Consider the following 16,896-nt stretch of genomic DNA (forward strand, 5'->3'; position numbering starts at 1 on the left):
TTTACCAACAGTTCAAGCCCGAAAGTAGAAAAGAGTGGCATGACAGGCACAGTGATGAAGCTCAAATGTGTTTGCAGTATATTAGCCATAAACAGTTAAGACCACTAACTCCACTGTGTGACCCTGTCTCACTCTCACACACACACAATGCACAAAACTCCACATTTGAACATTCAATAGCAAATACTTAAGCCCCTTTCACACTGCGATTTCGGCAAATACATGGGTAAAGTGTTCCGGTAATTGTTCCCGGGTCGCTAGATTTTGCACTTTCACACTGCCAGTGATTACCCGGGATATGTGCGTGCTTTCACCCACAACCCGTAAAGATCCCATAACGACACGTGACATCAGGGCGTGACGTGTAATGTACGAGTCGAAAACGTTAGGCACGTTATACTTTCACTGAAGCAAGCGAATGATCTCGGCGTCAGCGCGGAAAGTGAGGAACTAACTGATCTCTGCTTCATTACAGTTTGCACATATTTTTTTGTCGCGAACGTTGATCTTCCTTCAAAACAGCTCACTTTGACACGGCATTAGATCTGGCTTTTGTTCACACAGCGCTCGTCCCGGGTTGAACCTGGCAATGTTACTAGGTCCCCAACCCGGGTTCAATGCCGGAATAAATCCCGGGATGAGTTTGCTTTCACACAGAAGGCGACCTGGCAATGTTCCGGCAATTTGCCGGGTCCGACGTGCAGTGTGTAAGGGGCTTTAAACTAATAACCAAAGATACTTACAGCAGCTCATTCAGAAGCGCCAGATTGCAATTGCAAAGACTGAAGTCTCAAATCTAAAGAGATATTTTTTATCCCCTAAAACTCGTTCAAACACGCCCCCACATGTCTATCTCACTATTTGGAAATATTTGCAAACAGCCGCCCAAATGTTCGCGCAAAGAAAGAGGGTATGGTTTCAGTAACCACAGTTATTGATGAAGCTGCCATGTCAGGAATATGATGTTAGTATCTAGGCGTAAGCAAAACCACTTTATTTGGCATTCTGGAAGTAGATGCATTTAGAAATCTTGAAAATTACTTACAACAGAACAGCAACACATTTTATGGATAACCGTTGTGTGAACCTATGAGAGGACGTAATTCTTACTTTGCTATGACAATCTGGCACTTCTGAATCAGCTGCTGTAAGTATCTTTTGTTATTAGTTTAAGCATTTGCTATTAAATGTTCAAATGTGGAGTTTTGCGCGTTGTGTGTGTGAGAGAGCGAGACAGGGTCCCACAGTGGAGTTAGTGGTCTTAACCGTTTATGGCTAATGTACTGCAAACACATATGAGCTTCATCCCTGTGTCTGTCACCTGTGTCCTTTCGGGCTTGAATTGTTGGTAAAACTAAAGACATTATTAACTGTTTTTACATTTATTTTGAAAGATGAAGCTTGCGATTATGGAAAGGGACGTTACATTTCCAACGAGTGCTTGTGGTGTTCGGCCAATCACAATGCACTGGGTCAGTTGGCCAATCAGAGCAGACTGCGCTTGTCGGAACGAGGGACTTTGTAGAAAATGATACGTTTGAGAGAGGCATAGCATAGATCAACTGATGTCACATGGACTGTTTTACCGATGTCATTGCTAGGGGGGCACATTTTTTCAGCCTGGTTCTCATAAGAGAATCTGGAGATTTGGTTTGGTCCTCACACTACATATAGAATGACCCATTAAATATAACTATAAAAAAATTTTTTTTTTAATAAAATAATAGTAAATAAACTGTATAGTAGTGTGTGATAATACTATTAAAAATAAAAGGCAATCCTAAAATTAAATACAAATACAAATAAATAAAATTAAAATGTTAATATTTACTACTACTTTCTTTGTTTGCCTCTAAGAAGAATTGCTTTATCTATTCCCCAAGTTTAAGTCGCTTTAGATAAAAGCGTCTAACAATAAATAAAAAGCGTTTTCATCATATTCAAACTTAAAATCAGCAGGCTTTTATTTTCCGCTTCCGGATTTACCACTGCAGCTGATTAAAGAGCGTCAGTGGATGAATGTCACGGTTTTGCATTGTGCTTTGAAAACGGCATGGCATAGCCTAGATTTATGCTTTCAGGTTGAAAATAAAACTTATATAGTACAGTTTGTGATCTAAAATGGTAATTGTGTATTAACAGCTGTCAACCATGTCGGTACGCAAATGCGCTGTCAGAACATATTTATATAACGCATTTTTTATTGCTTAGTTGCTTTGTAGTCTATGCAGGATCTGAGAGCTCTCATATTATTTATTTCATCAAAAATATCTTGATGAACGAAGGTCTTATGAGTTTGGAACAACACCAAGGTGAGTAATTAAAAACTATGAGATACAGCGCTGTTGGAGGATTGAAGGCAATGCTGTCAGATTACCTTGTGTCACATTCACCAGTGAGAAAACTAAAGTACAAAACGTGAAATAGTACAATAATAGTGAGACTTTAGAAGAGACTTTCAACCAGCATTACAAAAAGAACCAAATCACCTACACTGCCTTTAAAAAATTGAGTCTGGGAGACCTTTGTTTTATTTGATGGGAATTTCACTTTTTGTGGAAAGGCTAAATACAATTAAAAGGTGAACCTTAATTTATTTGTACCATTTTTATTTTCAAAAGTATTAGCCTATATAGTTTAATAGGAGGAAGTTTCATAAACTTGGCGAATTCATTTTCCAAAAGATTGTAGGTAGAGACATCCGTTGTGGGCATTCTTGGTAGTCTTTTCATGAGACCCATCTAAATTTCCACAAATCACAAGCATGCAAAGAGATCACACACCTGACAGTTATGGTATTACGGTAGCTCGGCAGCAGTTTTTCCATGTTAAGAAAGCGTGTGATTTCCTCCAAGATCAGGCGAACATCTGTGTTTAAGTTGTCCACTGTGCGCGCCTCGTTATTAATGCTGATGGCAGGAGTCAGTGAATTTGTCAGGGCATCAATCAGCTCAGCTCGATAGTAATTATCAGAAAACTGCAGTAGAAAAAATAAAATTACAACGGTTTTGTGATTTATATAAATTAATGCAAATAAAGACAGCAATATACAATGTACACTTGAAGCATGTAGCCTTCTACCATTCAACAAAATGCTAATTTCTTCTCTACAAACCAATTTTCTTATTACCTTGTTCTTCCGGTTGTCATTGTATTTGATGAGATCCAGTATAAAGTTGAGGACCTCTTTGGGACAAAGGTTCTGAACATCTCTGAGCAGAGCCATGGCCACAGGCATAGTCTACAGGAGAAAAATAGTCAAGTCTACTTTATGCCACATTTCCACCGCAGGAACTTTACCAAGGAACTAGGGACTTTGGCCTGGTACTCGGGGTGTTTCCACCGCAGGAACCAGGAACTTAATAAAGTTCCAGGTAAAAAAATGCCCCTCAAAAAGTCCCTGCTGGCGAGGTGGTACTTTTTCAAAGTTCCGGAACTTTTGGGGGCGGGACTTGGGCGCTAAACATCCTGATTGGTTGAGTTCCCGCAGCATTAGTTGACTTCAACCACCATTTATTCGGATCATTTTCAAAATATTACGGTTATTGTGTCATGAAATGTAATTTTAAAAGTATTTCAGGCGAGAATGTAGTTGTTCAAATCTGTGGTTTATTTATAAAGACAGCGCCTATTTAAAAATGTGTTTCGCCTTTAAAAATGTGTTTGCCTAATCTTCCCGGTACTTTACACCACAGTGGAAACGCAGCAAGCAACAGGTCTGGGGGGAAAAAAAGTTCCTGGTACAAATGTTCCAGGTAATTTTGGTGGAAACGCGGCATTAGTGTCTTTCTAGCAACAAAGTTGTGGTGCAAAAGATTGACAATAGTGTTCAGACCTCATCCTTGAAATGGAAGTAGGTTTCAGGGTTTTAACAGCCTGATGTGTAGGCCCATAAGTTGCAATATATCCAATGATATAGCAATAGAGTTAAAAGTTTGCGGAAGATGCGAGTTGGATCTTTGGTGGTGATGCTGTGGGCCTTGTTCAAACAGTATTAATACCAAATGTCTGATATGGCATGAATGAGATTCCAATAATTTTCTAGCACACAATACGAATTATAAAGAATTCAAAGTAGTATAAGAATTATACTTATTCTTTATTACTTATTGTATGCTAAAAACTTTTTATTTTTGTGGGACCTCTACAGCACATTTAGGAGTATAAGGAGTTCCCATATACGTCATAGCTGATGTAATAGAGTTACCGCCTCGAGAAGGGAACCGGTAGTTCTACGTGAAATCAGACATCTGAGCTTACCCATATAGTCAAAATATCATAATTATAACACCCCACGAATATTCAACCATGAGACTGGTAGTCAAATCAGGCTCTTTGAATCGAAGCATTTAATCGTTAACTACAGATCAGGATCTTAAATATTTCATTTCTGACATGAATCACTGGGTCCTGTCTTATGGTCCAATGAAGGTCCATGATACTTTTTTCTGGATATAAAAATTAACTTCTAATCTAACTACTGGTATGCTATAATTAAAATATTAATATTATCTAATAAAAAAACAATTCATTACCTTTTGCAGGAAGTAGCTCTGAAAATTGATGAAGTTGTTGGTCTTGACAATATTTGGGCAGCTTTTGCAGCAGAACATGCGTGTAAAAAGAGACTTCATGGCTGGGGGGCCAGTCCAGGTGCTCATCATGGAATTAGCAATCTAACACAGGTCAACACAGTTAATGCCTCCCAAAAAAAACAAGCAATATAACATCAAACAGTATGGAAACTCAACTGCTAATTCAAATGCATGAATAAACAATATAATGTTAAGAGTGATGTAGATGATTAACTGACCTTAACAAAAATGTCACTAGTCGTCATAAGTGACCTTAATAATGTCAAATTACCATATTGCCACTTTCATTTTGCTTTAGTTTTTAAAAAAGCTACTTCCATTATCGTCATAGTAAAATGATAAAAAATACAATGTTTTTAAAAAATAGAGATGTTTTGTTTCACTTGAAGAAAGTCTCTATACAAAACTTATGATATACTACCATTTTTATATTTCATGTCACTTGTTTTTCTGTGATAATTCAGGCCAACATCACTTGCTAACTATAATCTGTGTTTTTGCAATACGATAATTTGGGACAACATACTGAGATTAACAAATATTTGCAAAACTTAAAAATATTGTCAACTGGCAAGCACAAGGCTGAACAAAGAGGTGTATCAGATTTTAGGAAAATACACAACAATTTTCACAAAGGTTTGGGGTGAAAAAAAAATTTTCAGGGGGAAAAAGCTCAGTTACTCAGTAATGCTCTTTTGCTTAGAAAGGCTACATTCATTTAATAATAATACAAAATAATTGTGTAAATATTTTGTGAAATACTAGAATTCAAAATTCCCTGTTTAAACAAACATTTTAAAATATAATTTATTCCTGTAATGGCAAAGCTAAAATTTAGCAGCAATTATGTCATAGCATCATATGATTCTTTAGAAATCATTATAATATACTGATGAGGTGCTGAAGCAGCATATGTATGAGATGCATTACAATCTTACTGCTAATTTAATTACACTACATAATATATAAAGGTAGCATGTTTTACCTTAGCCAGACAGAAGCAGGCCTGTATGCGGACTTTATAAAAGCACTGGTCTTGTTCTAAAATATCAGTAAGAGCAAGTCGCGAGGCCGCTGTGGGAAATATTTCCAGCGCTGAGATAGCCTCCTCCTGGGCCACCACATCCCTCTCAAACCGCAACTGGTACTGCCACATGAAATCAGCCTGTTCAAACTCCACCTTTCGTAGGATGGACATGTCTGGATCGATTCGAATCCACAGCAGAGGAGAGTCAGCACTATGACATTACAACAGAAGAAAATGGTTCATTGTAGACACAATGTTAAAATTAATCAAGCTCACCATGATTTTGGCTTAAGAAAGACCATGGATTTAAAAATCTGACTATGGATATCAATAAAAAAAATGGAGACTGGCCTGAAAGCATAAAAGGTAGATTCCATATTAACCATGCTTAAGCATTCTTAAATTGGAAATTGAGATTCGGATGTTCTCAACATTGCAATGGAAGATGGGGGGGGGGGGGGTGGATAGAAGGGCAGGGTTAGGGGGTTCCCATAATGTTCCCAGCAGGTTATTTTTAGTTGTCATAACCATGTAAACTAATTCGAACTTTCTATAGGTTTCTGATTATTTTTTTAATCAAACTATTTTTGTAGAATTTCATGTCTGAAATAAGCTTTAAATAAAGTGTAGTCATCAAAGTTGTCAAATTGCATCATAATTAGGTATGCACCAATACTGTGCTCCTGTACTCCTATTTGGAAACATGCCCCGATACCAAAAGCCGATTCTACAAAGCATGTGAACAGAGCTGTGTCCAGAAAAAGAAACACTGACAACAGAAGATAGAGAGTTAAACCAAATTATACGGTATTACGAATGCAGAAAAATTAAGTCACATTTAGGGGAAAATTCCAAAATGATCACAACAGCAGCAGCAAGATATGTATCAGCCAGTCATAAACTAAGACTGTCAGCCAGTGGAAAAAAACTGAAGCAAGATCATTTTGTACTGTTGTGCAAAGTTTTATTTTTTTTTTACACAAATTACATCACCAAAACAGTATGCACGTACTAGGGCTACACGATGTGTCGTTTAAGCATCGATATCGTGATGTACGAATCCACGATAGTCACATCGCAGGATGTGCGATGTAGGCTGTCGTAGTGATTCCATTATTCATTAACTGTACGGGCCAGCTACTCCCCGGCCCTTGACGAATGTGTTTCACGGATTAATTGCACAGCTTATCCATCATAGAGTGAAAGTTTTTACAGGGCAGAGAGAGAGAGAGAGAGAGAGCGCGCGAGAGAGAGATGGAGAGAGAGCGCGCGTGAGAAAGAGCGAGAGAGAGTGCGCACGCACTCTCTTCTCCCTCGCGCATATTAATCAATTGACACGATGGTGTCGATGTTTAAATCATTTAAAATGAGAATGTAAGTGTGCTCACCCCATTTTTGTTTGTAAGAAAAAAAATTTGATTAGATTTCATATCGCAATATATAATCGCAGAAAAATAAAATATCGCAATGTCATTTTTTCCCAATATCGTGCAGCCATAGCACGTACTCGTAAGGAGTGGTTACCAGCATTATTTTAGGAAATTTTTTTATGATTACAGAATTAAGCAGCTCTAATGTGCCATTAAAATGAACAGTAGGTAACCAAAAGTTTATACAATACATTTTAACAGGTATAATTAAGTGTGGAAATAACTGAAGGAAATATCTGTTTGCTAAATGAAGCCAACTAACATTCTTATATTTTTTTTTAAATCTCTGTACCCAATGGTTGTAAAAAAATGACAAATGCTGTGTAAATCCAGGCATCGGTAATGGTGGGTACCAAAATGAAAGTATCGGTATCAGACTCGTTATGAAAAAAGTGGTATTGGTGCATCCCTGACTATAATGAAAATAAAATTCAAATTTTATAGCTACATTTAAGCCAAGGTTAAGTGTAGTCTGAAAAGCATACACTAAACACTGGGTTTGTTGGCATGTTTCTTTACTGCATGCCTCTGATCTGCATCCATTTCACTTAAAAATTAACGGTCAATTTGTTTTACTGACTGACTAACATTTGTTTATTGATTTTTTTATTGAACACGGGTGCTGGTGATATAATTAGAATATCATCAAAAAGTTGATTTCACTAATTCCATTCAAAAAGTGAAACCTGAATATTATATTCATTCATTACATACAGCTTAATATAGTTCAAATGTTTATTTCCTTAATTTTGATGATTATAACTGACAACTAAGGAAAATCCCAAATTCAGTATCTCAGAAAATTTGAATATTACTTCAGACCAAAACAAAGAAAGGATTTTTGACAACAAACAGATTAGCCTATATATTTATATAGCAGTGCTTTTGTCATTTTACAGCTTTGTTTTTTATTTATTCATCAATTCATCAAATCGCACATTTTATGTGACATCTGCAGAGTAGCTAGCTACTGTAAATTCACTGTCATGTATGGATTCTGTGCTTCACTCCGCATCACAGAATTCTTAATGCATTAACCTTAAATTATAAATGGGACATACCGGTATAACTGTATCTGCACGGAATGATGTTCTGAATAGGTAAACATGTTCGATGCATTTCCTCGTTTTGCAGCCACTTTCCGACCACAGTTTTTGCAAACTGGGTCTACCTTCAAGGAAAAATAAGCATTGATCTTTTCTATATAAAAAGTATTCCCATACTAGTGCCAAGTTTAACTCATATTTTGACGTGTGATAGAGATTAGAGATAACGGCCTCCGTCTCTGATATTGTCTCCGCTGTACATGTGGGTGGAGCAAGAGAACAGTTAGGGGCCGTTCACATATCGCGTCTTTTGTGTGCTCAAGTTCGTTATTTCAAATGTAGGTGCACGGTATGCACGCTCATAATTGAAGCGACGTGCACTTGGTGCAACGCACTCGTTTTTTAGGGGGTGTGTCCGCACTGCATCGAGTTAAAAATTTCCGTGTCTTCAGAAAAAAAATCAGAAAGCGGTTTTTAGGCATGAGCGGTTTTTAGGCACGATAAGTGAATGGCCCCTTAGGTGGAAAGTCGTTGCCTAAGTGCAGGTGAGATTCTGTGTCAGTTATTTTCTCTCAATACCGTAGATAAGCAGATATACACGGTATGATAATTGTACATGTTTATATCACGGTATGTCGTCATATCGGTATATCGTTACAACCCTAGGTCTGGCATATCGCATCATCGTCTTCACAATACACCATAGATTTTCAGGTCAGGCTAGTTTGCTGGCCAATTAAGAACAGGGATACCACGGTCCTTAAACCAGGTACTGGTAGCTTTGGTACTGTGTGCAGGTGCCAAGTCCTGTTGGAAAATGAAATCTGCATCTCCATAAAATTGGTCAGCAGCAAGAAGCATGAAGTGCTCTAACTTACTGGTATATGGCTGCATTGACCCTGGACCTCAGAAAACACAGTGGACCAACACCAGCAGATGACATGCGAAATTTAACTCTATGTGACTAAGTTCAAGTTCAAGTTCAAGTCTGCTTTATTGTCAATTCTTCCACATGTACAGTACATACATACAGAGAATCGAAATTGCGTTACTCTCAGACCCCCGGTGCACACAGATAACATTAAAGCCTAAAAATCTAGATCAAAATATAAAATGTAGATACAACTATACAATAAGGGAATGTTAAAAAAGACATATAATAAAATTAAAAATAAAGTTAAATAAAGCAGCGCAAGGCAAAAGGCAGATAGAGTGCAAATCAATGAAGTGAACAAAAGTGCAGATAAAAGATTATTTAGTACAAAAACAAAAGCTTATTAAGTCTGATTAAAGTGGCAAAGGGCTCAAGAACAGTTATTTTATTTAACCCTCTGGAGTCTAAGGGTATTTTTGGGGCCTGGAGAAGTTTTGTCATGTCCTGACATTTGTGTTTTTTTCAGTTTCTTATAAATATCTAAATGGGTAAAGTCTAATCTCACTGTAATCAGCACAAACTGGGCTAGAATAATATGTGAAATGCATGCATGTACATGATTGTATTTTTGAGAAAAAAAATGTTATGCGTGGTTAGTGAAAAACTAAAAATGTTAAATCACTTGAATAAGGCCATAAAACGCATAAAGAACAATGGTTCCCGGGATTTTTGGGAACTGGAGCTTGTAGCCTAGAATTTTTCTTTCTAAATGTGAAAATCATCTTGTTTACTCACTCACAGAAAACAATATATTGATTTAAATTTTCTAAGACACTTTTTGTTGGTAAAAGTCATATGCGAGTAGGTGTCAACTATCATGACTATCATTGTGATTTACACCTGAGAAGACAAAGGGCAGCATAATGAGCTGCATAATGAGCCTCTCAGTCAGCTGTGCCACTGTAAGTGAGGAGTTACAAGAAAGAATGTGAGAACAAAATAAATCTATATAATTTTACGTTTGTAGTTTATTTAGAATATATTTAATTATCTCACAACATACTTTAATATCCACTTGGGGGAGCAGTTAAACAGTTTATCAGGAACAATCAAAGCTGTCTTTCAAACAAATTGTTTTGCATCATTACTCCAGTCACACAATCCTGGAGTTTGTTATTGGAATCCATGTTGTTATTATTATCATTATTATTATTATTAATGTTGAAAAGAGCTGAGAATATTTTTTAGTTTTTTTTAGGGGGAATAAATTGAAAGAACAGCATTGTTTTTACATTTGTTAACCTACAGTTATTTATTTGTTACATTTATATTATTTACATCAAGCTTTTGAATGGTATAGTATTGTATATTGTTATTGAAACTTCATAATGTTTCACTTGATTATATATTTAGTCAGGAATTATAGTTTGGAAAAAGTCTAACTAGTAAAATGTTTACACTATATGTGAAAACTAGTACAAGTATATAAATAAATAAAAAGACTTACTCATGTTTATGATCTCTGCTGAATAAAGTGCTTCATTCTTTTTTTCTGAGGAAATCCATTTCTCAAATCCTCAACCACATGACATCTTTTTGGAGTGAATTATGTCTTATTCCTCTCATCGCGAAGCAAACAGTAAAATAAAAACTTGAAGAACAGTCTGGCTGCTTTTTCTTCTGTGTGGGCATATTCAAGCCGCGCGCTTCAGTTTGAATCTGAATAGCGCATTCAGCGCGGGGGCGTGGTCACATTAGATATTATGAAGGGAGACATGAAAAACAGACATCGCGTTGTTTTCGTATGGATTACTTTATCACAGAATATCTGTTTTCGGCGGCACTTGTTTAGTTTAAAAGTAGACATGTCAAGCTTTCTTTAGATATCTCTCTCATGTCTCTTCGTTGAGTATTCACAGCGTTACAGTTCATTTTAATGACGTGTTTGTAAATGAAGATCAGCGCAGACAAAGGCTGCAGACAGCACACCTTGTTTGTTATCTTTATTTTATAAGTGCACAAAGTTTTGTTATTATGTCTGTATCCAAAAAAAAAAGTAGACCCTTTACAGATTCGATTGATGTATTGCTCTTATCTGTACGATTAAAACTGAAAGTGTAATTTAAGTTCTTTTCGGGGTTATCAGGAGAAAATTACTCAAAACGCGTATCCGCGTTAATCGACTTCAGAGGGTTAACTGACTGATGAGGTAGTGGAATGATGTCAGTTCCATGGAGAATGAGGAAGTGAGCAGACCAATGCTGCACAAAGCGACTGGTGCATGTCAACGTATATTTGTGGGGGGGGGGGGGTCTTTCATAGTTCAGTGGTGCCTGGGGCAGAAGAGGGGAGGGGGGGCAAGTTCGGGAGTGAGTTCAGCTTCCTGACAGCCTGGTGGATGAAGCTGTCCTTCAGTCTGCTGGTCCTGGCCTGGAGACTCTGCAGTCTCCTCCCTGATGGCAGCAGGCTGAAGAAGCTGTGTGATGGGTGGGTGGGATCACCTGCGATGCAGAGGAATTTGCGGGTGAGACGGGTTCCATAAATGTCCTGGAGGGAGGGGAAAGAGACACCAATTATCTTCTCAGCTGCTCTCACTATGCGTTGCAGAGTCTTTCGGCAGGACACGTTTCAGGCGCCATACCACACAGTGATGCAGCTCGACAGGATGCTCTCGATGGTGCCTCTGTAGAAGGTGTACATGATGGGGGGCGGGGCTCTGGCTCTCTTCAGTTTGCGGAGGAAGTAGAGACGCTGATTTGACTTCTTGACCAGTGCTGCTGTGTTTTCAGTGCAGGAGAGGTCCTCTGTGATGTGCACACCCAGGAACTTGGTGCTGCTCACTCTCTCCACAGTCGCACCGTTGATGGTCAGAGGAACGTGCTGAGTGTGTGCTCTCCTGAAGTCTACAACAATCTCCTTCGTCTTCTCCACGTTCAGAGAGAGTTGTTGTCACTGCACCACCCGGGCAGGCGGCTCACCTCGCTCCTGTAGTTTGTCTCATCTTTGTTGCTAATGAGACCCACCACAGTCGTGTCATCTGCAAACTTAATAAAAAGGCTGGAGTTGTGTGAAGGTTTGCAGTCATGGGTCAGCAGAGTGAAGAGGATGGGGCTCAGCACACATCCTTGGGGGCCCCAGTGTTCAGTGTGATGGTGCTGGATGTGTTGCTGCCGACCCGTTATGCCTGAGGTCTTCTAGTCAGAAAGTCCAACAGCCAGTTGCACAGCGAAGTGTTGAGCCCCAGTTGGATCAGTTTGTAAATGCGCTGTGGTGCACGACTAGCCGTTCAAAACACTACATGAGGATGGGGGTAAGTGCAACAGGACGGTAGTCATTGAAGCAGGATGGAGATGGCTTCTTCTGAACTGGGATGATGGTGGTAGTTTTAAAACATGTGGGAACAACAGCCTGACTCAGTGAGATGTTGAAAATGTCTGTGAAGACATCAGTGAGTTCTGCTGCAAAGTCTTTCAGTACACGCCCAGGGATGTTGTCAGGACCCGGAGCAGGCAGTGACAGTCTCCGAGTACTCCTGGAGGTCAGTGGTGTTATTGAATGTGGCAGCCTGCTTAAACATGTCCCAGTCAGTTGTGTTGAAGCAGTCTTGAAGAACCTCTGATGATCCTTCTGGCCACACTTTAATCTGTTTGTGAACTGGTTTGGCGACTTTAACGAGCGGTCTGTATGCAGGCATTAGCATGACAGTGATGTGGTCTGAGGCTCCGAGGTGGGGGAGGGGGAGGGTTTTGTAAGCTCCTCTCTGTGTGGTGTAAACAAAGTCCAAAATGTTATTACCTCGTGTTGGAAAGTTAATGTGTTGGTGTATTTTTGGAAACACACTCTTTAAGGCAGCATGGTTGAAATCCCCAGATATGATGAGAAAAGCATCGGGGTGTGCTGCCTGCTGCTCACTGATGTGCTGGTACAGTTCATTTAGTGCGTCGTTCCTGTTGCTGATAATGTTGAACGGAGGAATGTACACCGAAATGAGCAGTATAGCAGTATATTCCCTCGGCAGATAGAACGGCCAGCACTTAATAATCATAAACTCCACCAGGGGTGAGCAGTGTTTGCTGATCACAACAGTATCGCAGCACCACGCGTCATTGATGTAAACACAAAGCCCACCGCCGCGGGTTTTTCCTCCCGCGACGAGAGCTCTGTCCGCTTGATAACACGTCAGCTGGTCGAGCTGAATAGCGCCGTCTGGAACGCTGTTGCTGAGCCATGTTTCCGTGAACACAAAAACACAACAGTCTCTCACAGTCCTCTGAGTTGAGCGTAGTAATCGAATGTAGTCCAGTTTATTGTCCAATGAGCGTACGTTAGCCAGTACGATGGTGGGGATAGATGGCTTGTGTGGGTTAGCCGTTAGCCTAGCCCGGATACCTCCGCGCTTCTCCCTCTTCTGCTTCCTCTCACACCGCTTGTGGCGCCTCCGCTGTGGGCGAGATGCAGTAGTGGGGGTCGGTGATGGTGAAGGCCTCCGTAGCAGACCGAGATCCCGTAGCTGTTCCGCTTGCATGGAGTTTAACTGTAAAAATGCGGTTCTACCGACATCGAGCAGAAACTCGCGACTGTATGCGCGCTTAAAGACAGGTAGACGCGATGACAACGTACAAAAACACTGCGACTCACAAGACATAAAACACGAAAACACCGTTCTGTCGGGACAGAGAGAAGCCGCTGCGTGTGGACGCGCCGCCATCTTGGTAAAAAATAGATGACTAAATGATGTCTATCGTTAGCTATTGGCTAATAAATTCTTAGATTTTACTCGCCAGTGTGTGTGTTCAAGGCTATTATAAGATTAGCACATTTTCACTCTCTGAACACTAACTGAGCACTTCAGAGTTCTCTCTCCATCAAGTGATCTGTACTTTTCAATTCATCTCAATGGATGTACAGTGCATCTATATCTGACGCTAAACTCTGTGTGAAGGCGCATGACTCACCGTCGTTTTGCTGATATCGGTGTTTCTCACACATGCAAAGAGAGAGAGCGAGAGTCTTACCACGCTGAATCGACGCGCTACATGTAAACGATATTTTTTGTTTTATTTTCCAGTCAAAATAATAGAGTTCATTTAGTATTTAGCTTTTTAGAACAAGCAGATGATAAGCCGGTTTCTCCAGTAGTGGGCGGAGCTAATGCACAAATGGCAATCTATTGATGATCTATTACCGTCCCTGATTTGATTTCAGCAAATCAGTTCGACCGAATGCATACAACGTGATTAATATTCATGAACCCAGCAGCTCATCAATCCATAGTGCATTGTATATTATTAGTATGGTAGTAGAATTAGTTGTAGTATTCTCTTTTAATAATAATTAATATGAAATTAAATAAAAATTAATATGAACTGTTTTAGAGCTCTGCTCGAGTTGAACGCAACGTGTCCGGAATGTGTGCGTGATAGCGGTGAATTCATGAACACATGGATGGAGTCGCGGAATCCATTCATAAAAACAGATTTCACAGTTTAGCTTGTGTGACGCTCGCGGTGATTTCAGCGTCTGTCATCTCACTAAATGAGGATGAAAACACATGAACAACATCTTCTGAACTGCACAAAGTGACTTGATAAGCATGTAACCGTTTGAATTGAGCAAAAGCATTATATCACATGCACAGAATTGTAAAGGTATTCATTTTTGCAACCCGGTTTTGAAGTCTATTGTTTGGTAAAATGTACATAGTCTACTACTACTACTAAAATGAAACAAGCATTTTTTTAAAGAATAATCACACAACATTTCTTCTATGTTTTAATTTTTAAAGTAAATACACCTTGTTTGCCAAAAAAAGTTTGCTTAATTTTAAGTAGTAATAATTAATGTTTCATGCCTTCATATGATAACAATAAAAATGTAAATATACACAGAATTTTTGAGGGTAAACAATCATTAGACTTCTTTAAGGAAAAATAAATAGATTAAGTTGTTCATATAATTAGACATTTTCAGAATTTGGTAACAAAAAAAATATGGTGAGAAACAAAACATTTCATAGGGCCCTAATCATGTAATTTTTGTTAAACTTTGATTAAACGTATTTGAAAATGTTTAAGTTTCATGATTTTATTTAATTAGACATACTTTATGATTAATAAACTTTAATTTAACTATTAAAAGGAGGAGTAAAATTAAAATGGAAAAAACAGAATCCAGAATTTGGAAATAAATAAATCAGTCTGCAGGTTGAGATGGAGGCGGCAAGAGAAAAGGTGAAGACTGGTGAGCCAAGGCACTGTTTTTGGTAAAACATGATTTGGACGACTTCATTAAGTTTTGTTTTATAGAAAACTTTTTTTAAAGATTTTTATTTTTTATAAATTGTATCTTAATTTTGATCAATGTTTTATCAATCAGTTGCCCGTATTTAATAAGAAGCAAATAGAGAATGTAATAAGGCGCAGGCACGATCACTTGCATTGCACGTTAACTGATTACAGAAAGCATGAAATGTCAACTTTTAAACGAAAATATTCAAACCAAAATAAATAGGCTACTCTGATTATGTAATAGGCTACATATGAAATGTGCATTTCTCTCTGGCGTTCATGGCAAGTCCGCATCCTCAACTTTATCTTTGCAGCAACACAGAAAACACCAGTTTATTAATAAACAATTAAATGTCTCCTTGCTAATTTAAACACATTCATAATCATTATTTTAACCGGTTCTTTGTGGCAAGCTTTATGCATGCGGTCATAACGCTTATTATCATGTAGGCTATAGCCTATTTAAGCTATTCAATTAATATAAAGGGGCGATTTGTTTATATTTAAACAAATCAAATTAGATTTTGAATATATTTATTCCACATATTTTCGAACCAGCAGGCCATTCTGGGTTGAGCGAGCAACCCCACGGAATGAGTAAGAGGAGAGGAATATTCAGAAATGCGCTCTCTGCTCATGAGCTTTGATCGGAACAAACCCGAACCTCAGCTGAACTTGCAGAAACATCAAAATAGACAGACTAGACTATTTTCGTACAAATTATGAGCTTATTGACGATTTTTTATAATTCTTGACAAAATTAGAATATATTAAGTTTTTGTTTGGTTTGTTTTTTACTTTTTTTTGGTGGGGGGTGGGGGGGGGGGTGTATTATAGGCCAGGGAGGTTCCTACGTTTATGGCCCAATGCTACGATGAGCATTTACTACTTAAAAAAAATGCGGGTCAGGAAGCGGAGCGGGTACAATATTATATTTTTATTTTTTTGCTGTCCGAGTCGCGGGCGGGTTAGTTGAAAACGTCGGTCGGGTGCGGGTTGTTTATACATTGACCCGCGCATCACTGGCATTTACTGTTTAAGCATCCAGTCTGTACCACTGAATAAACAGAAAATAGTCTAAAGATGGTCAGATTAGGGGTGTGCCAGTACAAGTATTGGTATTTAAGGGTTCATGGGGCAAATTCAAAATGGAAGTATATATATATACACACACACACACACACACACACACATACAGTGGCGGTTTCTCCATTAGGGTGATTGGGTGACGCAACACCAAAGGAAAGGGAAGTATTTTTTCTTTTACATTTCAACCACAGTGTTAGGCTAGCTTTCACTATTCTAGACTGTTTGTGCTGCCTCTAAATAGTTAAATCAGCGTCTAGTCACGTTTTGTGTAGTACCACCCCTTTTTGGGCGATTCCGGTCAAACTGAGAATTGCCCCTAGTGCTCTCATAGACTTCCATTCAAAGATCCTTTTTTTCAAACTGCAGGCACTGCAATGCAATCTCAATGAGTTCCGGGAGGGCTAGCCCTAATGTGCTTTCATCATCCTGCGTAACCTTAACTTGTGAAACGACTAGTGGGAACAGTGACATCCAATAAAATTTAAAAAATATTTTGAATTTAAACAACAAGAAATTAATTAAACTACTTTAATAGCTTTATCAACTGT

The 16,896-nt window shown here is 38.6% G+C and overlaps 1 protein-coding gene across 2 annotated transcripts in view; it reads right to left on the minus strand.

Annotated features, from left to right (window-relative positions):
* Positions 1-16,896, minus strand: part of taf2 (TAF2 RNA polymerase II, TATA box binding protein (TBP)-associated factor) — a 165,406-nt gene that overhangs the window by 57,218 nt on the left and 91,292 nt on the right. For both annotated transcript variants that reach the window (XM_059567327.1, XM_059567326.1), the window contains exons 16-19: positions 5,581-5,833; positions 4,536-4,676; positions 3,131-3,241; positions 2,784-2,977 (exon numbers count right to left, since the gene is read on the minus strand). In XM_059567327.1, the coding sequence (XP_059423310.1) occupies positions 2,784-2,977; positions 3,131-3,241; positions 4,536-4,676; positions 5,581-5,833 (699 nt within the window). The remainder of the gene's footprint in view (positions 1-2,783; positions 2,978-3,130; positions 3,242-4,535; positions 4,677-5,580; positions 5,834-16,896) is intronic.

This window comes from Carassius carassius, chromosome 15 (genome assembly GCF_963082965.1).
Source record: "Carassius carassius chromosome 15, fCarCar2.1, whole genome shotgun sequence".
Taxonomy (NCBI): Eukaryota; Metazoa; Chordata; class Actinopteri; order Cypriniformes; family Cyprinidae; genus Carassius; species Carassius carassius.